The sequence below is a fragment of the Cupressus sempervirens genome, chromosome 7 (genome assembly GCF_028749045.1).
Source record: "Cupressus sempervirens isolate cs-2001-9-10 chromosome 7, ASM2874904v1, whole genome shotgun sequence".
In the NCBI taxonomy this organism is placed as follows: domain Eukaryota; kingdom Viridiplantae; phylum Streptophyta; class Pinopsida; order Cupressales; family Cupressaceae; genus Cupressus; species Cupressus sempervirens.
This window is the reverse complement of record NC_143124.1, coordinates 259,739,148-259,758,959: the sequence shown is the minus strand read 5'-3', so window position 1 is coordinate 259,758,959 and position 19,812 is coordinate 259,739,148. Positions and strand designations below refer to the sequence as shown.

The following is a 19,812-nucleotide window of genomic DNA, read 5'->3' as shown; positions in this document are numbered from 1 at the left end:
TGACTAAAATAATAATAATTTTATCTTCTACACTTTATATATTAAAAATAAGTCCAAAAATGCCAATGGGCCCTTGGTCTACTGGTGAAGTTGAATGGCTCACAAAGAGTCGACTAAAGATCAAGTCTTGCTGAGTGCAAGGTCCAAAGGCATCAAAAAAGGATGAGGCTGGGATCGTGGCCCGAGCGAATTTGGCAGTGTGGATGCTCCTTACTCCTTGGCTCTTAGCCGAAGAGGTTTCAGGCATGCGTAGGCCCGTATCGAGTACCTAAAACTAAAACGTCTTTTGTGGATGATCTCCATAAAAAAAAAAAAACAGTCCAAAATTATTTTTTAACCAAAAACATAATCTGAAATTAAAATATTTAACGAGTGGGAAAAAGCGTTCTTAGTACTTTAACCCCAAACCCGCTAGCCCGCGGCTACTGAGTGTTTTCCTCTATTACATGGCGCACGGGAGGTATTAGCTTCGGCCTGTTCCAGTTGTTACAGACTGCCGAATAATCTTAGAGCTACCTGTGCTTCTTGAACATCCTCGCCTACTTAGTGATTGTACAGAGGCTGAATATTATTGCATGCACTATAAAAACTGAAGTTGTTGCTGGAGTTTTGGCATGTTTGCCCATCTTTCCTTTCCTCACAGTGTTCAAGGAGGTGTACATCATACTATAGCTCTTCCCTTTTATCATTCAAGAAAACCTAGCAAGTGGCTTAAACAAACATCCATAACGAGGGTCGATTACAATGTTGCTCGATACAGAAAGTGCTACTCAATTTGGAATGTGGGTCGTTCCCCCTCACCTTTATCAGCATCCGGTTATTCATCGGCAGAGAGCTTCAAACATGAAGAACACGCCTATTCCACTTCTGAACAGGTATTACACGAACAAAACCAACTGGGTATCGTCTGGACTGCAATAGAAATAGCTGAAGCAACAGGAGGCCAGGTCATTAAATCAGGTCCCCCTGGAAGCATATGCACAGATACCAGAACTATTAAACCTGGTCAATGGTTTCTTGCCCTTACAGGCCCCAGATTTGATGGCCATAATTTTCTACAATCTGCATTGGCCAAGAGCTGTGCTGGTGTAGTCGGAAACAGGGTTTTTGAAAACTGGCCGAGGGGTTTCGTGAAAGTTGAGGAAAGTACACTTGTAGCCCTACAAAAACTAGGTTCCTCGGCAAGGAGGAAATTCAAAGGTCCCGTTGTGGGTATCACAGGAAGTGCAGGGAAGACCACGACAAGGACCATGATTGCCCTTGCCCTGGAGTCTCTGGGTCACATTCATCAGACATCGGGCAATCAGAATAATCATATTGGTGTACCTCTGACTCTTATATCAATGCCATCGTCTTCCAAAGCCTGTATATTGGAATTGGGGATGAATCATGCGGGAGAGATTCTGGGGCTGGCTAGGATTTCAGAGCCTTGTGTGAGAGTGGTGCTCAATGTGGGTCCTGCTCATATGGAGAATTTCACTAGCTTGGAGGAGATTGGGAGGGCTAAAGGCGAGATATTTCTGGAGGCGAGGCCCGGAGATGTATGTATATTATATGCAGATGATCCTTTGGTCATGGCTCTTCACGTTCCAGATGGGGTGCAAAGAGTATGAACTGCTTTCTCTTCTTAATTGAATTTTATTTTGAAGGGAAATGCCAAATCAATGCAAATATAATAATTTATAATTACACTTAATTAAGTAGAGTTCTCGCAAGGCATCCATTCTTGGAAACCGGACACATGTTGGTGGAGAAACCCTTTTATGGAGAAGGGAATGTTGGGATTTATCGTTTGCCGAACTGCTATGGTTTTTCCTTATTCATCGGTGACTTGGATCACCGAGTTTCAAAATATTAAATTGGATTCATTAAGACTGGCATGTCTGATGGTTCGGATTTGTACTTGGAAACAACTTTACATTCATATCACAGATATATTATATGAATATCATAAAGAATTTGAAGGTTCAAGATTAGTTCCCAGGTCATGCAGAATCCCGGTTGCTTGGTTTGAAATAATTGGGTAGAATCCATTTAACTGGTATTTTCAGTAGCCCAAGTTCAGTATTTCAAACTGCTTTTCAGTTCCATCAAAGATCTATTAGTTATAGCTCATGTAGAACTAGAAGACCTAGTAGTAATTCTTAATTTGGCCGGATCATTACCTGGTTTAAAAATATTGAACTGGATCCATTTAACTGGTAAGTCCTCTGGTTCATATTTGGTAATCTAAACTGCCTCCCAGTTATATCATGTATCTATTAAATCAAAGAAATGGAAAGCGCATAAGTGTTGATTTTATAGCAGAAATAGCAAAATACAAGGAAACACAAACACAGTTGTTACCGTGGGAAAACTTTCCAGCTTCAGGGGAGAAACCCCCCACACAATAATATCACTTTATTCAATAATAGTAAGAGACTGATTTTTACAATCCTCAAAAACAAACTGAATCTACAGATGAAATGCTATAACATCTTGTTGTATACAGTTCATGAATCCTCTCTCATACCATAAATGACAAAAGCATAGCATTTGGAAAAACTCTGCAACACAATAATATGCCACGGCTGGAAACAGTTGTTACTCCTCAAGAACATCACTTACACCATAATACCAAAAATATCAAATAGAAGAAAGCACCACCTCGAGCATATGAAGAGGCCGATGTTGGCATTAAGTTATTGTTGCCATTAGTAACAACACTTATTCACAGCAGTTTACACCGAGCATTCCAGTGTTAACCAAGCTACAACAGTTCACGCCGAGCAGAATAGTGGCTACCGAGTGAATATAGGCTATGTGAAGCTTAGCAGTGTCTATTGAGCTTCGCAGTATCTATCGAGCTTCGCAGTATCTACCGAGCTTCGCAGTGTCTATCGAGCAGTCAGATTGTATCATGGAAATTCAGTGTAAACCGAGCGTTGGAAGTTATAGTGTTTACCGAGTGAAGCAAGGTAAACTTAGAGTGCAGTATCTACCGAGTGATACACATCTACCGAGTCACCAGTGGTCACCGAGTTTAGAACTACTCCAAGTGATTAGTATGGACTGAGCCTTCACTTCTACCGAGTGCATGACAATGTCGAGTAATCCAGTGGACGCCAAATATCAGAAGGTCACCAAGTTAGTTCAGTGAACCCGAGTTATTCACTATTGGGCCGACTTTGTAGTGTGTTTTCTCACTTGTGTATTGGCCGACCTTGTAGTTTTGTAAATTGGAAAGGTATATATAAGAGATGTATTGTAAGATATTAAAAAAGGAGGTGTGTTATGCATGAAGTATTGTAAAGCACATATAAAGTAATATCAGCAGCAGTCTAAGGTATCCAGCAAGGTCATCAAAGGAGCAGAATAACCTTATCTATCACACAAGGTGATCATGTGCTTAAAGATCATATCAGCAATCAAGTATAAGCTTTCATCCTAACAGGTGAACCAGCTCTAAATCCTTTAACAAGGTAGACTTAACAGTCTTTTGTAAATCTCTTAACCCAGTGCATATTTCATTGTATGTTTGTAAATACTCTAACAAGGTGGACCTAGCAGTCCTTTGTGCTCCTAATAGGGCAGATCACCAGAAGTGGTCAATGTAAGCCTTAACCGGCCAACTTTATACTGCAGTAGTGAAGTTTTGTGGGTATCATCCCCACCCCAGTTTTACTTTCTATTTGGAAGGTTTCTGGGTCACCAAATTACTTTGTTCATATGAATGTTTGTTCTTTCATACATGCAGTAGATTAGATGAATAAATGATGAATGATTTATATGGTTAAAGTGCTGAATTGATTTAAAGTTTGTTGAGGTTATTGATTCACCCCTCCCCTCTCAGTAACCTAGCTAGTCTTGAATATTTCCAACAATTGGTATCAGAGCTTTGTGGTTCTCAGGATAAAGTTTAACAGCTTGAGAAAAGATCAAGGACAATGGAGATATTCAGACTTGACAAAGCTATTGAAAATGAAAAGCTAGATCTGGAAATGGCCATAACCCAACTCCAAGAAGCAAAAGAGCATCTTTCTCAATCCCTGAAAAGAAGGAAGCAACTTGCAAAAGACATGAATGACCATCAGTATGTTGAGACAAAGATTGAAGACTTTTTTCCATCAAGCAGTTCAGATGAAGCCAATGAAACAATCAAAGAACTCCTAGAAAAGAATGGCTCTTTGCAAGAAGAGGTAAGAAAATTGAAAAGAGAACAAGAAATTTAGTCATTAAGAATGTGTGAAATTTTGGAACAAGGAAACAAGGCAAAAGAAGATTTAGAGGCTAGAAATAATCAATCCACTCAGCATGAAGATCTTATAGATCAACTTTCCAATGCAAATGAAGAAATCATGCGTCTGAGGTTTGAAAATGAAAGAATAAGAAGCAATCTAATTTCTGAAAGACAAATCAATGAAAGCTTACAAAATGACTTCAGATCTGAAAGACAAATCAATGAAAGTTTGGAAAATGACCTAATCACTGAAAAACAAGTCAATGAAAGGATGATGAAATCTCAAGAAGACATGAATCAATTGAATCAACAAAATGAGCAGAATCTTTATAGGCAAAAAGGTAAAGCTGGTCTTGGATACAAAGAAGAAGGTGAATCCTCCAAACAAGGCACTCAAAGGAATCAAAGACCTACTTGCAATTACTGTGGTAAGTTAGGTCACACATCAAACAGATGTTGGAGCAATGGAAAAGCAAAATTCAATGGTAAATGTTACAACTGCAGTCAGCATGGTCATAAAGCAAATGAATGCAAGGAGAAACCAAAATTTGAAGGTAAATGTCACAAATGCAAAAGACATGGTCACAAGGCATCAGAATGTAGATCCAAATCATTCAATCCAGCTGAACAACTTGTAAAAGCAATATTTGGATGGGACTACAATTCCTAGTGCATATTTCATTATTGTGGAGAATATGGACATACTGGCATAAACTGTGCAAGGCATCACCTAAGAAAGAAGGATACTACTATAAGGTGTTACACATGCACTGAACTTGGTCATATAGCTAAGAACTGTATGAACATAGGCAGAGTTGAAGATGAAAAGAAGGCAAGGGCAGACAACATCAGGAAACAAATGAGGCAGCAATGGATTCCAAAGACTACCAAAGAAACAAGCTCAAATCATGGGAATGAAGTCACTCAAGAAGTGGGTGACTCCATCCTCTCAAATTAAGCCTTCTAGGATGAGTTGGAGCTATACTTACAGAAAGGATCATAAGCAGTTCCAACAAATGCAAAGAATGCAAATGATCCAATCAGTATTCCAGATACACAAGGATCTCTGAAATTTCATCTTTCGCCGAGTTACATCAGACTCCATCGAGTGAGGTTAATTTAAGTTATTACCAAGCAAGGGCGGGAGTAGAGGAAACTTTGTTTGATTGCCGAGTTAACATTCTCACCGAGTTAGGTCAGTGGATGACAGTCTGTCACGCACTATGTCATAATGGCACTGAGCATTTATGAAAATTTCTCATCAAAAGGGGCAAAATTGACTTCATTCTTCATCGCATTCTCAGCATTCGAAGAGCAGAGCAGATTTGAAGAGCATTAGAGCATTTTCGAGCAATTTAGTAGCAAAATCTTTGCATATTTTCATTTAATTATCGAGCAGTGATGGCATCTACCAGTGGAAGCGGAAGCAAACAGAAGAAGGGTTCTGAGATGCTAGTCAAAGGAGTTGAATGGAAGGCACCAAACTTCAAGATTGTTCCTGCCATTGCTGAATCTCTTGATCCTCATGGTGCTCAATCGCAAATTCCACCCAAGGTACTCCTTATCAATGACGTAAGAACTCATTTTAAATGCACTGTTCAAGAAATAGGGACATTAGAGATGGATAATTCCCTAGTTGAGATGTGTGTAAATGGAGTGTTGAAACCGGAACACAAACACTTGGAAACAAAAGGATTGACACCGCATTTACCACGCAACTTTCAAGTGGAATGGATTAGGTACATATTGAGTCAGTTTCACAACGGTCAATTGTGGTTGGAGCAACCAATTTTGATATCAAAGAGGATGATTCACAAGGTCACGGGCCTCCCAATGCTTAGCAAAGCTAAAACTACAAAAACCCTAGGTCGAGAGGAACTGCAAAAGAAAACCCTAGCTGAATGGGACGACAGAGGTTTGAGAATAAATAATGTCACTAACGTAGAGCTTAGGTTTGGAATACACGTAATTGCTCATAAAATTTACAGCTTGAGTTGGTTAAACAGCATCCCTTGTGAAGCGGTTGACCTAGCATACAAAGTTGTGAAGAAGAATCTAGAATTTGACCTGTCAGATGTGCTTTTGAAGCAATTAAACAAAAACATTGACAGTGTCAAAACTTCAAAGAATAATTCTTTCAAGTTTGGCTCTCTTCTCATATGTTTATTCTTCTATGTTTAGAAATTCTTTCCATCTAAAGGTACTGTTGTATGGAAGAAAGACACCCCAATTCTATATCAGATTAATGGGTTTATTGCTGAGATGGGTGAAAACTTTGAGAAGGTTCTGGATAACTATTTTGAGGCATTTAAGGAGAAAATGAACAACAAATTCAGGATCCCTCCTAAGCTTGTAGAAGACTACAAGGATGACATATGCTTTATGGTAGATTGTGACAGGGTATATATTCAAGCAGTCATACCTAGAGTGGCATGGGTAAAACCACTGCCTTATGAGATTAACATTGATGAAACAAGAGATATCATTGAGGCACTAGTCAATGAACCAGCTAATCCTAAGCTTCCTGCCTTTGGTACCTATGAAGAAGCAAAGCAGAGGATAGAGCTCAGTATCAAGGTACCTCAAGCCATCAGCAGAGGAAAGAAGAGAGCAGCAAAATTGAAAACTGTTGAAGGTCCTCCAATGCTTACTAAAGGTAAAGGAGAGGATGAAGAAGAAGGTGAAGAAGGAGAAGAACATGAATCAGAAAAAGAAGAACCACCAAAGAAGAAAGGTAAGGTGATTGTCACCAAACCTTAGAAGAAGCCAACTGCAGTGTTCACTTGGAGAACAAGGAAAGGTAAAAAGGGAAGTGAACCTGTATTTATTCGGTCTCCACCTACATTTGAAGACAGGATCAAACAATTGAGAGTTGTAGCAGGAATTTGTAACTTTAAAGCTCTTAAGTATGAGATCAGAACCCCTGCAGACCAGAAAGAAATTGAAGACTTAGTCATGGAGAAAATGGGTATATGGAAATACTCTCCTGCACAGATGCAACCTAAAATCCATGCTGATCTCTATGACAAAATCAAAGCCAGATGGGACTCTACAATGCAAACTGTTAAAGACATCTTTGAACAACAGTTGAAACAGTTAGTTCCCAGTCTGACAGATGCAGAGGTGAAAAAGGCATTGCTGGAACATGAAGATATGATTCTAATGCTTAACACATGCTTTATACTAACGAAGAATATAGAATCAGTAGTCAAGCATGTCTCAGATGTTTGGAAAGATGTATATCATCTTAGAAAGCCCTCTGAAGAAGCAGTTGAAATCAAAGATGACGATGATGACAGTGACAATGATGAAGAAGATAACGCTCCATGTGTCACCTTTGATGTTGAGGACTATTAGGCACTAAAGGATGATGATGAAGCTGAAGAGGAAGACCAGGATGAAGAAGATCCAGTAAAAATAGCAGCAGTTATTGCATCCCTTCCTCACTCTCCACCAAAGACTGTTACATCCACCATGGAGACAGCTTCTACTGGTGAGATTGTAAGCACTACAGTTACATCATTCACTCAATCTGCACCATCCACCTCCCAGCTCCAAGTTTCTACAATGGAAGTGTCAACCACTTCATCTACCGAGCTGCAAGTAACTTCTTCAGCTACCGAGTTAGCTCCCTATGCCCCTGTATCATCATGTTCAGTAAGTGCTACAGTTTGTTTTGAAATTTTGTCTTCATCTATACCAGTGAGTTCTTCAGTTTTGATTACTTCAGCATCATCTACATCAGTTACTATTCCAATTTTGTTTTCATCAGCTCTATCAGTATCTACATCTACATCAGCTACTTCATCTATTGTAGATACATGAGTATGTATTCTACTGAGTGTGGCACCATATTTGGGTAATATTTCAGTTTTGAACTTGGTTAGCCCTCCTATTGGCATTCAAACCTTGAGCCCTATTTCACTCTTTACTGCTAGCCCTTCTATCTCCACCATTGTGTCTGTTCCAAAGGTCAAACCAGTAATCACAAAAGTAGAACAAAGGCATCCACTAAAACTTCTGATCACTGGGAAAGAAATTGAAGAAGACATTGACCTAGACACTGAGATAGAAATCCCTAAGATTGACTTTGATATTGCAATTGTAGAAGAAATGAGAAGAGCAAGTCAACTCTTAGAGAAGAAGGCCAGGCAGAAGCAATTAAGGTTTGAAAGGGATAAGGAATATAGGATAATTGAGAGTGCCAAGAATATTATAGCAAAAGCTATAGGTGAAGTGGATTCCACACAACACATTTTGTTTCAGTTAGAAGAGGCTGTTCAGAAATTCAATGAAGACTCCTCTGGGCAAGATAAGTTAATAGAGAAAGCTGAAAGGAAGTTTGATAACAAGGTGCTTGAGCACATTGCTCAGCAAATTGCGATCAAACAGGTTGAATTATCAAGTCTTTTGGGCAATTTTGAAAATTCTTTTACCAATGTAGCATCACTTTTTGCAAAGCTATGTGATGTCTCCAGATTTACTAAGGATATTAAAGTAAAGTTGAATAAGATTGACATGGATATGCAATCAAGTGCATCTAAGATGCAGATGGACCCCTCATCTAGCTCCCCCCATCACACAAGGATTAGATATCTAGCAGACCTTCAGGCAGAACTTCTCAGAGAAGAAGCTAGAATAAGAGCAACTCTGATTGATATTCAGAATATGGTCTTGCCAATAATGGATTCAATGCAGAAACATATTGCACATAGTAAATCATTGGTCCAAGATCAGAACTTCTCAGTAGCTGATCACATGATTCAATTATCAGCAGAAGTTCAAGTAGCTCTCTCCACCTGCCAAATTTTGCAAGAGACTTGGGATAATGCTTTTGCCACCATCCTCAAGGTACATCAAGATTTTCTATCTCACTTTGGTGTTACCATATAGATATTGTATATAATTCTTTGGCATTATTGTTAAAAAGGGGGGGAGATATCTGAATATTATAGCAAAAAGGGGAGAGATATCTGCATAGTAAATAAGGGAGAGATATCAGTGAAAGGGGGAGATAGCATTCAATGGAGTTGGTATGTATATATGTACATAATTTGTATATACATTATGTTTCATCAAGGAGATATATGTAGGAATGTATATACAACTGCTTAACAAAGATCAATTTTGAAAAATCCAAAATTCAATGAGTCAGTCTGTGTACATATGTTTTGGCTTATAAGTGTTTTGTCACTAATGCCAAAGGGGGAGATTGTTGGCATTAAGTTATTGTTTCCATTAGTAACAACACTTATTCACAACAGTTTACACCGAGCATTCCAGTGTTAACCAAGCTACAACAGTTTACGCTGAGCAAAACAGTGGCTACCGAGTGAATACAGGCTATGTGAAGCTTAGCAGTGTCTACCGAGCAGTCAGACTGTATCATGGAAATTCAGTGTAAACCGAGAGTTGGAAGTTATAGTGTTTACCGAGTGAAGCAAGGTAAACTCAGAGTGCAGTATCTACCGAGTGATACACATTTACCAAGTCACCAGTGGTCACCGAGTTCAGAAATACTCCGAGTGATTAGTATGGACAGAGCCTTCACTTCTACCGAGTGCATGACGATGCTGAGTAATGCAATGGACGCCGAGTATTAGAATGTCACCAAGTCAGTTCAGTGAACTCGAGTTATTCACTATTGGGCCGACTTTGTAATGTGTTTTCTCACTTGTGTATTGGCCGACCTTGTAGTTTTGTAAATTGGAAAGGTATATATAAGAGATGTATTGTAAGATATTAAAAAAGGAGGTGTGTTAAGCATGAAGTATTGTAAAGCGCATATAAAGTAATATCAGCAGTAGTCTAAGGTATCCAACAAGGTCATCAAAGGAGCAGGATAACCTTATCTATCGCACAAGGTGATCATGTGCTTAAAGATCATATCAGCAATCAAGTATAAGCTTTCATCCTAACAGGTGAACCAACTCTAAATCCTTTAACAAGGTAGACTTAACAGTCTTTTGTAAATCTCTTAACATAGTGCATACTTCATTGTATGTTTGTAAATACTCTAACAAGGTGGACCTAGCAGTCCTTTGTGCTCCTAATAGGGCAGATCACCAGAAGTGGTCAATGTAAGCCTTAACCGGCCAACTTTATACTGCAGTAGTGAAGTTTTGTGGGTATCATCCCCACCCCAGTTTTACTTTCTATTTGGAAGGTTTCTGGGTCACCAAATTACTGTGTTCATATGAATGTTTGTTCTTTCATACATGTAGTAGATTAGATGAATAAATGATGAATGATTTATATGGTTAAAGTGCTGAATTGATTTAAAGTTTGTTGAGGTTACTGATTCACCCCTCCCCTCTCAGTAACCTAGCTAGTCTTGAATGTTTCCAACAGCAGACTCTTCATTGTCTTTGACAATGAGGAGGTGGCCTTTACCATACAAGTTATGCCACGGCACATGACTGCAGTTACACAAGAACAAATAACTCTTTCATTGCATAAACCGATCTAGTACAGAAGCGATAACTACTGCTGTAAATGAGAGTCTACCAGCTCGAAGTTGCAACGACACAGATAGATTATAGATAAACTTTAATAAAGAACATGAAATAACATCAACAGAGAATGAAGACATCACGAGCAAAGTGAATCACAGAGATGACTATCTCAGATATATGAGAGATATGTCTCCTGAAGCTATATTTCCAACACCACCCCCTCTTCACTAGGGAGGTATCTTTCAGAATATCCATGTCATGGAGTCTCTTAACATGACACCCACAATTCCTACACCTATTTGTGGATTTTTTTAAATCATGGAATCTCTCAACGTGATAATGTCATGGAATCACTCAACATGACATCTACCATGGCTACTCCCATTTGTGGAAAGAAACATATACACAAGCTCACATCACGGAGTTGCTCAACATGATGTCGTCATGGAATTTCTCAACATGACATCCACTATGGCTACTCCCATGTGTGGAAAGAAGCATAACACAAGTGCCATAACGAAATCACTCAACATGATGTTGTTAAAGTCTCTCAACATGATGTCCACCATGGTTACTCCCATGTGTGAAACAACAAAATCTCTCTCAAGGTCTTTCACCTCATATTTCTCCCTCTTAGAGAAATATGCATTAAAGAGCAACATCTCGTCAAGGGCTTTCACCTCATATTTCTCCATCTTAGAGAAATATGCATTAAAGAGTAACATCTTTTCAAGGGCTTTCACCTCATATTTCTCCGTCTCAGAGAACTATGCATTAATAGCAATTGATGCTGAGACTTCCTCTCAGTAGAATCTCTCTCCCACCAAGCATGGAATTCTCACAATTTTGATTATCACAATAAATTGCAGTTGGCTCCAATGTTTGACCAAACAAGGAGCTTTCGAAGCCATACTGCTTTATGAGCTTTCTAACCTCCTGCAAAGAACTTGCACTCTCCCTCTGCCACTCAAGCTCCCTCTGAATCTTCTTGGTCCTAAAGAAGTTCGACCTCTTTAGCTCTCGAAGCTCTCCCTTTAAGAAATTAACAGTATCCTTGAGTCTCGACTTCATTAATGCTGATAGGCATTCTACAATGGCAGAAAGGGTGGAGTGGGATGGTGTGAGTGTGTTAATGTTAACTTTTAGCTTTCTAGGTTAAATTTGACAACCATCTACACGTCAAAATTTTGAATTTTATTACAAACAAAATATATTTTAAAAAATAATTTAATAAACACAAAATATTTGTTAAAATTATAATCTTTGGAGATATAATCATCAATCGGGTGTAGGTAATTAAATTTTAATCATTTTGTAGTGGATATGTATCGGCATTTCTTTTGATAGAGTTATTTAAGATATCTATGCTGGTCATAATCTCCAGGGCATTTATCTTTTGATAGGTCGCCTTGGTGGTTTCTGGGTTGAATCTCTTCTCTGACCCCATGTAGATCAAGTGGTTATGAATAGATTCAAATATCGTTGAGTCTCAAATCTGATATGCGGGAAAAGTCACTGCAAACTAATTGGACACCCAAACCAGGCAATGTATTGTACGTGCTTTGCCCACTCTAAAGAAAGAACCCGTAGATTTCAGTCAATCCAAGTACAAGCCCAACGTTTGTAAATTCTTGCCTAAAACTCACACAAGACGAATATTTAGTGCTTTTGTTGATGAGATCTAGCTTCCATCTTCAACAATTGATATAGTTGTAAGCACAAAGCAAATGCTCAATGTGGTGACTCTCTTGATTTTGCCAAGATTTCCTTAATAATGCCAGCTCAATAAGTCTGGAGTTATACCGCTGTAGCATCTCTACAAACAAATGATTTCCAATTGCCAACATTAGAAAGTTTGGGCAATAAATGTTAAAGTTTTCAGCCCAGATATTAGATAAACAACAACAAAGAAGAGAAAAACAATACACAAAAGACTCAAAATATTTGTCCTGGGAAAAGCCTTCCACTTGAAGGGAAAAACCCAGCCACACCGGCAAAATATCTTTTATTGATCATAAAATATTCAAGTAGAAGTCTTTCTACTTGATTGATTTGCAATACACCAAGCAATCATATAAATAGATTGCATAAGTCTCTTCATCTTTCACACAAAGGTTAAGGGAAGAGAAACTGTTAATTAATTTGAAGAAGTGTACCTTTTCTAAAAAGGAATTAGTCTACTTGGGGTTTGTTATATCACCTGAAAGTCTCAAAATGGATCCAGAGAAGGTAAAAGCCATCTTGTAATGGCCTACTCCAAGGTTTGCTACTGAGGTAAGATCATTTCATGATCTTGTTAGTTTTTATAGGAAGCTCATTAAGAATTTTAGTGGCATATGTGCACCCCTGACTGACACAATAAGAGGGGATAGAAAAGAGTTCAAATGGACTGCGGGCTGCAAGAAGTTTTGAATTGCTGAAGAAGAAGGTGATAGAACAACCTGTGTTGGCACTTCCAGATTTTAGAAAGGTGTTCCAGGTGGATTGTGATGCTAGTGGCAGTGCTATTGGAGCTGTATTGAGCCAAGAAGGTAAGCCTATTGCATATTTTAGTGAAAAATTGAATGATGCGAATAGGAAGTATTCTGTTTATGATCAAGAGTTCTATGCAATAGTTCAGTCCTTAAAGAAATGGAGGCATTATTTATTGCCAAAGGAATTTGTTTTGTATACTGATCATCAGGCATTACAGTACCTAAATAGCCAAGGTAGATTGAATCAGAGGCATATGAAGTGGGTAGAGTTCTTGCAGAGCTATACATTTGTGTTGAAGCATAGAAGTGGAAAATCTAACAGGGTTGCAAATGCATTAAGTAGGAAACAGTTGTTGCTTAGAGTAATGCAGGTTGAAGTAGCTGGGTTTGATGAACTCAAGAATCTGTACCCTGAGGATCTTGATTTTGCTGAAGCGTGGAAAGCTTGTAAAGAGCCTGTTGCTGTAGATAGAACCAAGTGGCTAGACTATTTGATTCAGGATGGTATGTTGTTCAAGGGCAGTCAATTGTACATTCCAAGGAGTTCCATGAGGGAAAATCTGATTAAGGAGAAAAACAGTGGAGGGATGGTAGGACATTTTGGTCGAGATAAGACCATTGCCATTCTCAAAGAACATTATTTTTGGCCTCAAATGTCACAGGATGTGAAGAAGTTTGTACAGAATTGCCAGGTTTGTCAAGTGGCCAAGGGATTTAGTCACAATACTGGACTATATCAGCCATTGCCTGTTCCATCAAAGCCATGGGAGGACATAAGTATGGATTTTGTTCTTGGATTGCCGAGGACACAAAGGGGTAACGACTCAGTATTTGTGGTGGTTGATAGGTTCTCCAAAATGGAACATTTCATTCCATGCCACAAAACTCATGATGCTGTCCGTATTGCAGACTTGTTTTTCAGAGAGGTGGTAAGACTACATGGTCTCCCAAGGAGTATAGTTTTTGACAGAGATACTAAATTTGTGGGGTATTTTTGGAGAACATTGTGGAAGAAGTTGAGAACAGACTTGAAATTCAGTTCCACACATCACCCGTAGACTGACGGCCAAACAAAATTGGTAAACAGAAGTCTGGGCAATTTGCTGAGATGTTTAGTTGGGGATAAGCCCAAGGGGTGGGATTTGATTCTACCACAAGCAGAGTTTGCTTGCAATAACTCTATAAACAGGAGTATTGGTAGATCACCATTCCAAATTGTATATGGAAGTAGCTTAAGGACTGCACCAGAATTGAGGAAGATAGAGCAAGGGGAGAGGACAAGTGCTGAAGTTGAAGAATTTGCTGAACATATCAAGCGTCTACATGAGGAGGTCCAGGCACACATTACCAAGATGAACCAACAGTATAAAGCTAGGGCTGATCAAAGGAGAAGACATAAGGAGTTCCAAGTAGGGGATCTAGTCATGGTACACTTAAGAAAAGAAAGATTTCCAGCCGGTACTCACAACAAGCTAAAGATGAAGAAATTTGACCCTTGCAAAATTCTGAAAAAACATGACTCAGGAAATGCATATGAATTAGAGTTGCCAGATGGAATTCACATTTCTCCTATTTTCAACATTGCAGACTTAACAGAGTATCATGATGATGGTGCAGATGAGGTGCTGATGTTAGAGCCATGTCTAATTCCTACTTCTAAGAAGGAGGAGATAGAGGAGATTCTGGATAGTCGTGTGGGTAGGAGTACCAGAAATAGGCAATATGAAGAGTATCTGGTTAAGTGGAAAGGACGGCCAATAGAGGACTCAACTTGGATATCAGTAGTTGAGGTTTCTCATTTGGGATTTCCTCTACCATTCATAAAGTGACAGGGTCACTTTTCAATCTACCTTGGGTGTCTGATGCAGGAGCATCCAGAGGTATAAGGGCAATCCTGTGTCATCCAAAAAAAATGTACTTAGACTTAGTTTCTGTTTCATGTGTTTTCATTTCTGGATACCCATTTGGGTCAAATAAAGGTTCCAACTCTCACAGTTCCACTATCAGTGTTCTAGGATAGAGTATTTGAGCACCTTGGGATACGTGTAAATGCCGAAAAAATAGGAGTATGTAATTGAGCCATAATTTTGGTGAATTAGAGGGTGTAAATTGGCCGAATGAATGTAATTGTAAATTAGAGCATTCCAGAAAAAGAACCAGGTCAAAAGGCCCCACGGTTTGAAAGTTATTGCAGTTTTTCGATTTTTGGAGACCTCCTAAGAATGCTTCAAAGTCAGGTTAGGGGCATTAAATGACCTCGAATAGGGCCGAAAAATTGGGGATGAGCGAAGCTGGTCCATAGGGCTATAGAGTGCTTCGAGAGCTTTCCGAAAATGTAAACGGTTCGTCAATCGGAGCTACGGTTCAAAAGTTATGCCTCCCGGAAGTTCGGTTACCATTTTTGGATTCTTCTAATTTTGTGCCGACTTCTAATGCGACTTCTGGAGCCTTCTATTTGGTCGGTGGATGCCAACTAGCACTTTCTACAATGTATTCCTAATCCTTAACCCTTTGGGGTCTATTTAAGGACATTTCTGGCGTTGTAAAAGGCAGTTCGGAGTAGAGTTTGAGAGAAGGTACTAAAAATGGAGAAATTATCTCCATATTTATGCTATTGTAAGCCCATAGGGCGTGTTTTGAAGTCTATTTTCTTTGTACTGAATGTAATAGCATATTTACATAGTTAATAAAATTTTCCCCTTTCTTGTTCTGTCCATTCTGTGCTTGGGTTGTGTCTCCATCATGTAGGAAATTGAGGATAAGTAAATAAAAAATCGGAAGGAAGAAAGAAAAAGGAAGAAAGGACGTCACAACTAACCAAACCTTAAAAATAAAAACTATGCATGGTCAAACAATTATATTATTATTAAAAATATTGTATGTAAACCTATAATATATAACATGTATTATATGTTTATACACATGCATATATGAAGCATGTGTGTTATATTATCTTAATATATAATATATACAAGGGTTATTATATATAATGCCCATGAACAATAAATAAGTACGTGTGTATCTCTAAAACAAGTGTGTAAGTGAGCAGTAAAAATGTACAACCACCACTAAAAAACAAAAAATAAAAATAAAAATGTATGTTTATTAATGCATATAACAATATATAAAAACACAAACTATACAGAACTATATATATATTTCATGTTAAATAAAACACATGCACATGTAATATATCTTGTGTATGTGTGTGCATGTGTTTTATTTAACACGTTATGTGTATATATATATATATATATATATGTATGTTTATTAATAGATATCAATAAATAAAAACACAAACTATACATACAAAAAACTATATATATATACATATTCATACAAATATATGTATGTTTATATATATGTGTATATATATATATATTTGTGTATATATATATATATATTACGTGTTAAATAAAACACATGCACATGTAATATATCTTGTGTATGTGTGTGCATGTGTTTTATTTAACATGTTATATATACATATTTATAAGTGCGACAATATATGTACATGTATCTATATATGCAATAATATACAAATATGTATATATACACATGTATGTATATATATGCGCCTATATATATAGTATATATATGTACAAAGTGTAAGAGAAATCAATGCTACAAAAAACTAAAAAACAACCCAAGACAAAGAAGAAGCACGAAAACACAAGCAAACCGCACAAAGTAAAGAAGGAGAAAACAAAGGGAAAGAAGGAAACCCCACCAGTGGAGAGGGAGCGACCAAGTAAGATGGGAAAAGGAGGGGGAGAGGGGGGGAAGATTACCCCTCGTGACATTGGTCTCTATACCTCGAGGCTAACATTGGTTGCCACGAAGGGTTGAGGATCCAATCATCATCACGATTAAGGTTGATGGGGTGGTTATTGATCTCAACAGCTTCTTTAAGCTTCTTTTTGAAATAGTTGTCCTCATTGGCTAGGATCTGCATGTTTTCCAAACATATGTGATGTTTGGTAGAGAAAGAATGCTCAGCTAAGGCTGATTTTCAAGCCCTATTGTGCCTAATGTCTGCAACATGCTCTTTGATTCGAGTGTGGAAAGAGCGACCTGTTTCGCCAATATAAGGTGTCCCACAAGATCAAACAACTTTGTAGACCCCTGAGTTAGAATAAACATCTCTAGAGTCTTTTAAAGGTGGGACATGGTTTCTAAGCTTGGATAGGGGTTTGAAAGCTACTCGCAGACCTTTTTTGGTCAAGATCTTGGAGATTTTTTGTGAAATGCCTTCCACAAAGGGGAGAGAGGCATTCAATCCAAGAGGGGTTGGAGAAGGTTTGGGATCACATAGGGAATGGTGGAGGGACTTGGCTTGGTTGAGAGCTCTGGATATTTGTCTAGGAGAGTATCCATTAAGCCTAAAGACTTGTCGAGGGTGGTTAAGTTCAAGGCTTAAGTGATCATCATCACAAATTTTACAGGCTCTCAGAGCAAAGGTCTTAAGAATGCCAAATTTTTGGCTGGGATGGTGGTGGGAGGATGAGTGGATGTACGAGTCTGTATGTAACCTTTCTAAACACTTGACGAACAAGGGTACCCTCTGGATTCTTGATGAGAAGGACATCAAGGAAAGGCAACTGATGAAATAATTATAAAACAAGATTTGAGCACCACTTTAAGTGTGGTCTATGACAGATTTAAGTTATGATGTCCGGCAAGATCTTGCCCGAAGAACCATAACAATTGATTTTCATAGTGTCTGGCTAAATCCGGCCCGAAGAACCATGACGAGATGATTATCAAGGTGTTTGGCAAAATCCGGTCCAAAGAACCATGATAAGGTGGTTATCAAGGTGTCTGGCAAACTTTGTCCCGAAGAACCATGATAACACTTGCTCCAACACATTTTTGTGTTAGAAGATAGATCAACTATTGTTGAAGTCGTCACCTTACAATAGTCACCTTCTGGTTGATACGTTCATTATCATGAGTTTCAACACTCTACGACAACAACTTAATGAAGTTTCTCATGATAACAAGTCTACCATTTATAAGATTGTCACCTTACAATGGTTACCTTCTATTTATATGTCAATGAAACATTGTCACCTTTCATTACATATCATATGTGAAATAGTAACCATCATGAACCAAGTCAGAGGGTGGTACAAAGGCTTTCACCTCAATTCTATCTCATAGAGAAGAATACATTACAATAAATTTACTTGGAACTTCTCCTCATGGAGAAGATATCATTTACAAAGGATTGCACATCAAAATTCTTCCTCTGAACATTGATTCTAGGAAGTCAAGTCCTCTAGTTACTTCCTTAGAAGCTTTCTTAATAAAGGATGCCCGTCGAACTCACTCTGAATCTGATATCAATCTTTTGATTTTCTAGTGATAAGTCAATACTTTCTCATGATGCACTCAAGAGTAGGTCCATCAAAATCATGCAGTCACACATGTATTTCTAGACTTCCTTTGAGTATCAATCTTCTAAGCTCCTGCGTTGCTTTAGAAGAAGTGTTATACTCCCTCTTAATGTAGAAGAATCTCATAATCTCAATTATCAAAGATGTTTGCTTCAAGACTCAAGAGCCTTCTTTTTTATCCATCTTGATCACTAGGGTCTTTGGAGCTGCTATCGTTAGATTGAGTTTGAGTTTGCACAATATTAGGTAGCATACGTAAAGTACCAACCTTCTTTTCCTATAAGAATATCCTCAAACATAAAAGAAAAGGTCGAGGCAAATAACCCATATAGTATATATAGAATTACAAATAAGAGAGAGACTACAAAGAGTAGATAAATGTAAAAATAAGAATACTTATCTCCACATGAAGATTCAGAAATTGTCTTTTTAGGTAATTTGAGAATGGAACATCTCCCCTTTAAAGAAGGTTCAAGTGGGAATGAAACATTGACTATTATTCCCCCCCACTCATTCTTGCATTGTTGAACAATTTTGTATCAAATATGACAACTCCTTTCTAAGTTCCAACTTGCTCTTTGAATACTTTCTCCTTATTTCTCCTTATATGCAATACTTTCCTTAGTGAGCCTTTTGAATAATATTCATGGATTACAGATAGCGCTTGTTAAATCTTCATACGCTTCTAGATGCTACCGCATATGCTATGTGTGCCTGGTGTGACGTGAATTCATTGACTGATCTTCAATTCTTCTTCCACGCTATTGTTCCTAGCATCCTTCTTCATTGTTCTGTATGAGACAAACTCATAGTTCTTGCTTGTAAACTCCTTATTGCGAGTCACCATTCAAAGCATATATGAATTCTCCTTTGCCGAGAATGCAGAAGGTAGTTGATGCATCACGTTAGACTCCCTTGTGACTTTCATTGGATTTCATAGCATTGGAACTCTATGTTCTTTGATGACTGCCCAGATGGATAATTTCTATCTATTTCCTTGCTATTTTATAAATTCATCAAATACACCCATTGGTTATTGTTGCTGATGAACACAACATGGCTATTGATGTGATTGAAAAACCTGGTCACTTCCTTTACCATCGGGTTTCTTCCTTGCTAATGGATTAATGATTTTTGCTTTACATATATCGCTGACCAAGTCTCAACTGGTTTCCGCAGTCATAAACGATTCACAGTCTCCAATATAATTTAGGCAATGAATGGTACTTAGTGCCTCCACTTTGGCATATCCAATAATCTCAGGT

General features: G+C 38.2%; 1 protein-coding gene across 1 annotated transcript in view; it reads left to right on the top strand.

Annotated features, from left to right (window-relative positions):
* The first annotated feature begins 424 nt into the window (after window positions 1-424).
* Window positions 425-19,812, top strand: part of LOC149546440 (uncharacterized) — a 50,681-nt gene continuing 31,293 nt past the window's right edge. The window contains exon 1 of the mRNA XM_089791209.1: window positions 425-1,607. Within this exon, the coding sequence (XP_089647335.1) occupies window positions 615-1,607 (993 nt within the window). The 5' untranslated portion in view covers window positions 425-614. The remainder of the gene's footprint in view (window positions 1,608-19,812) is intronic.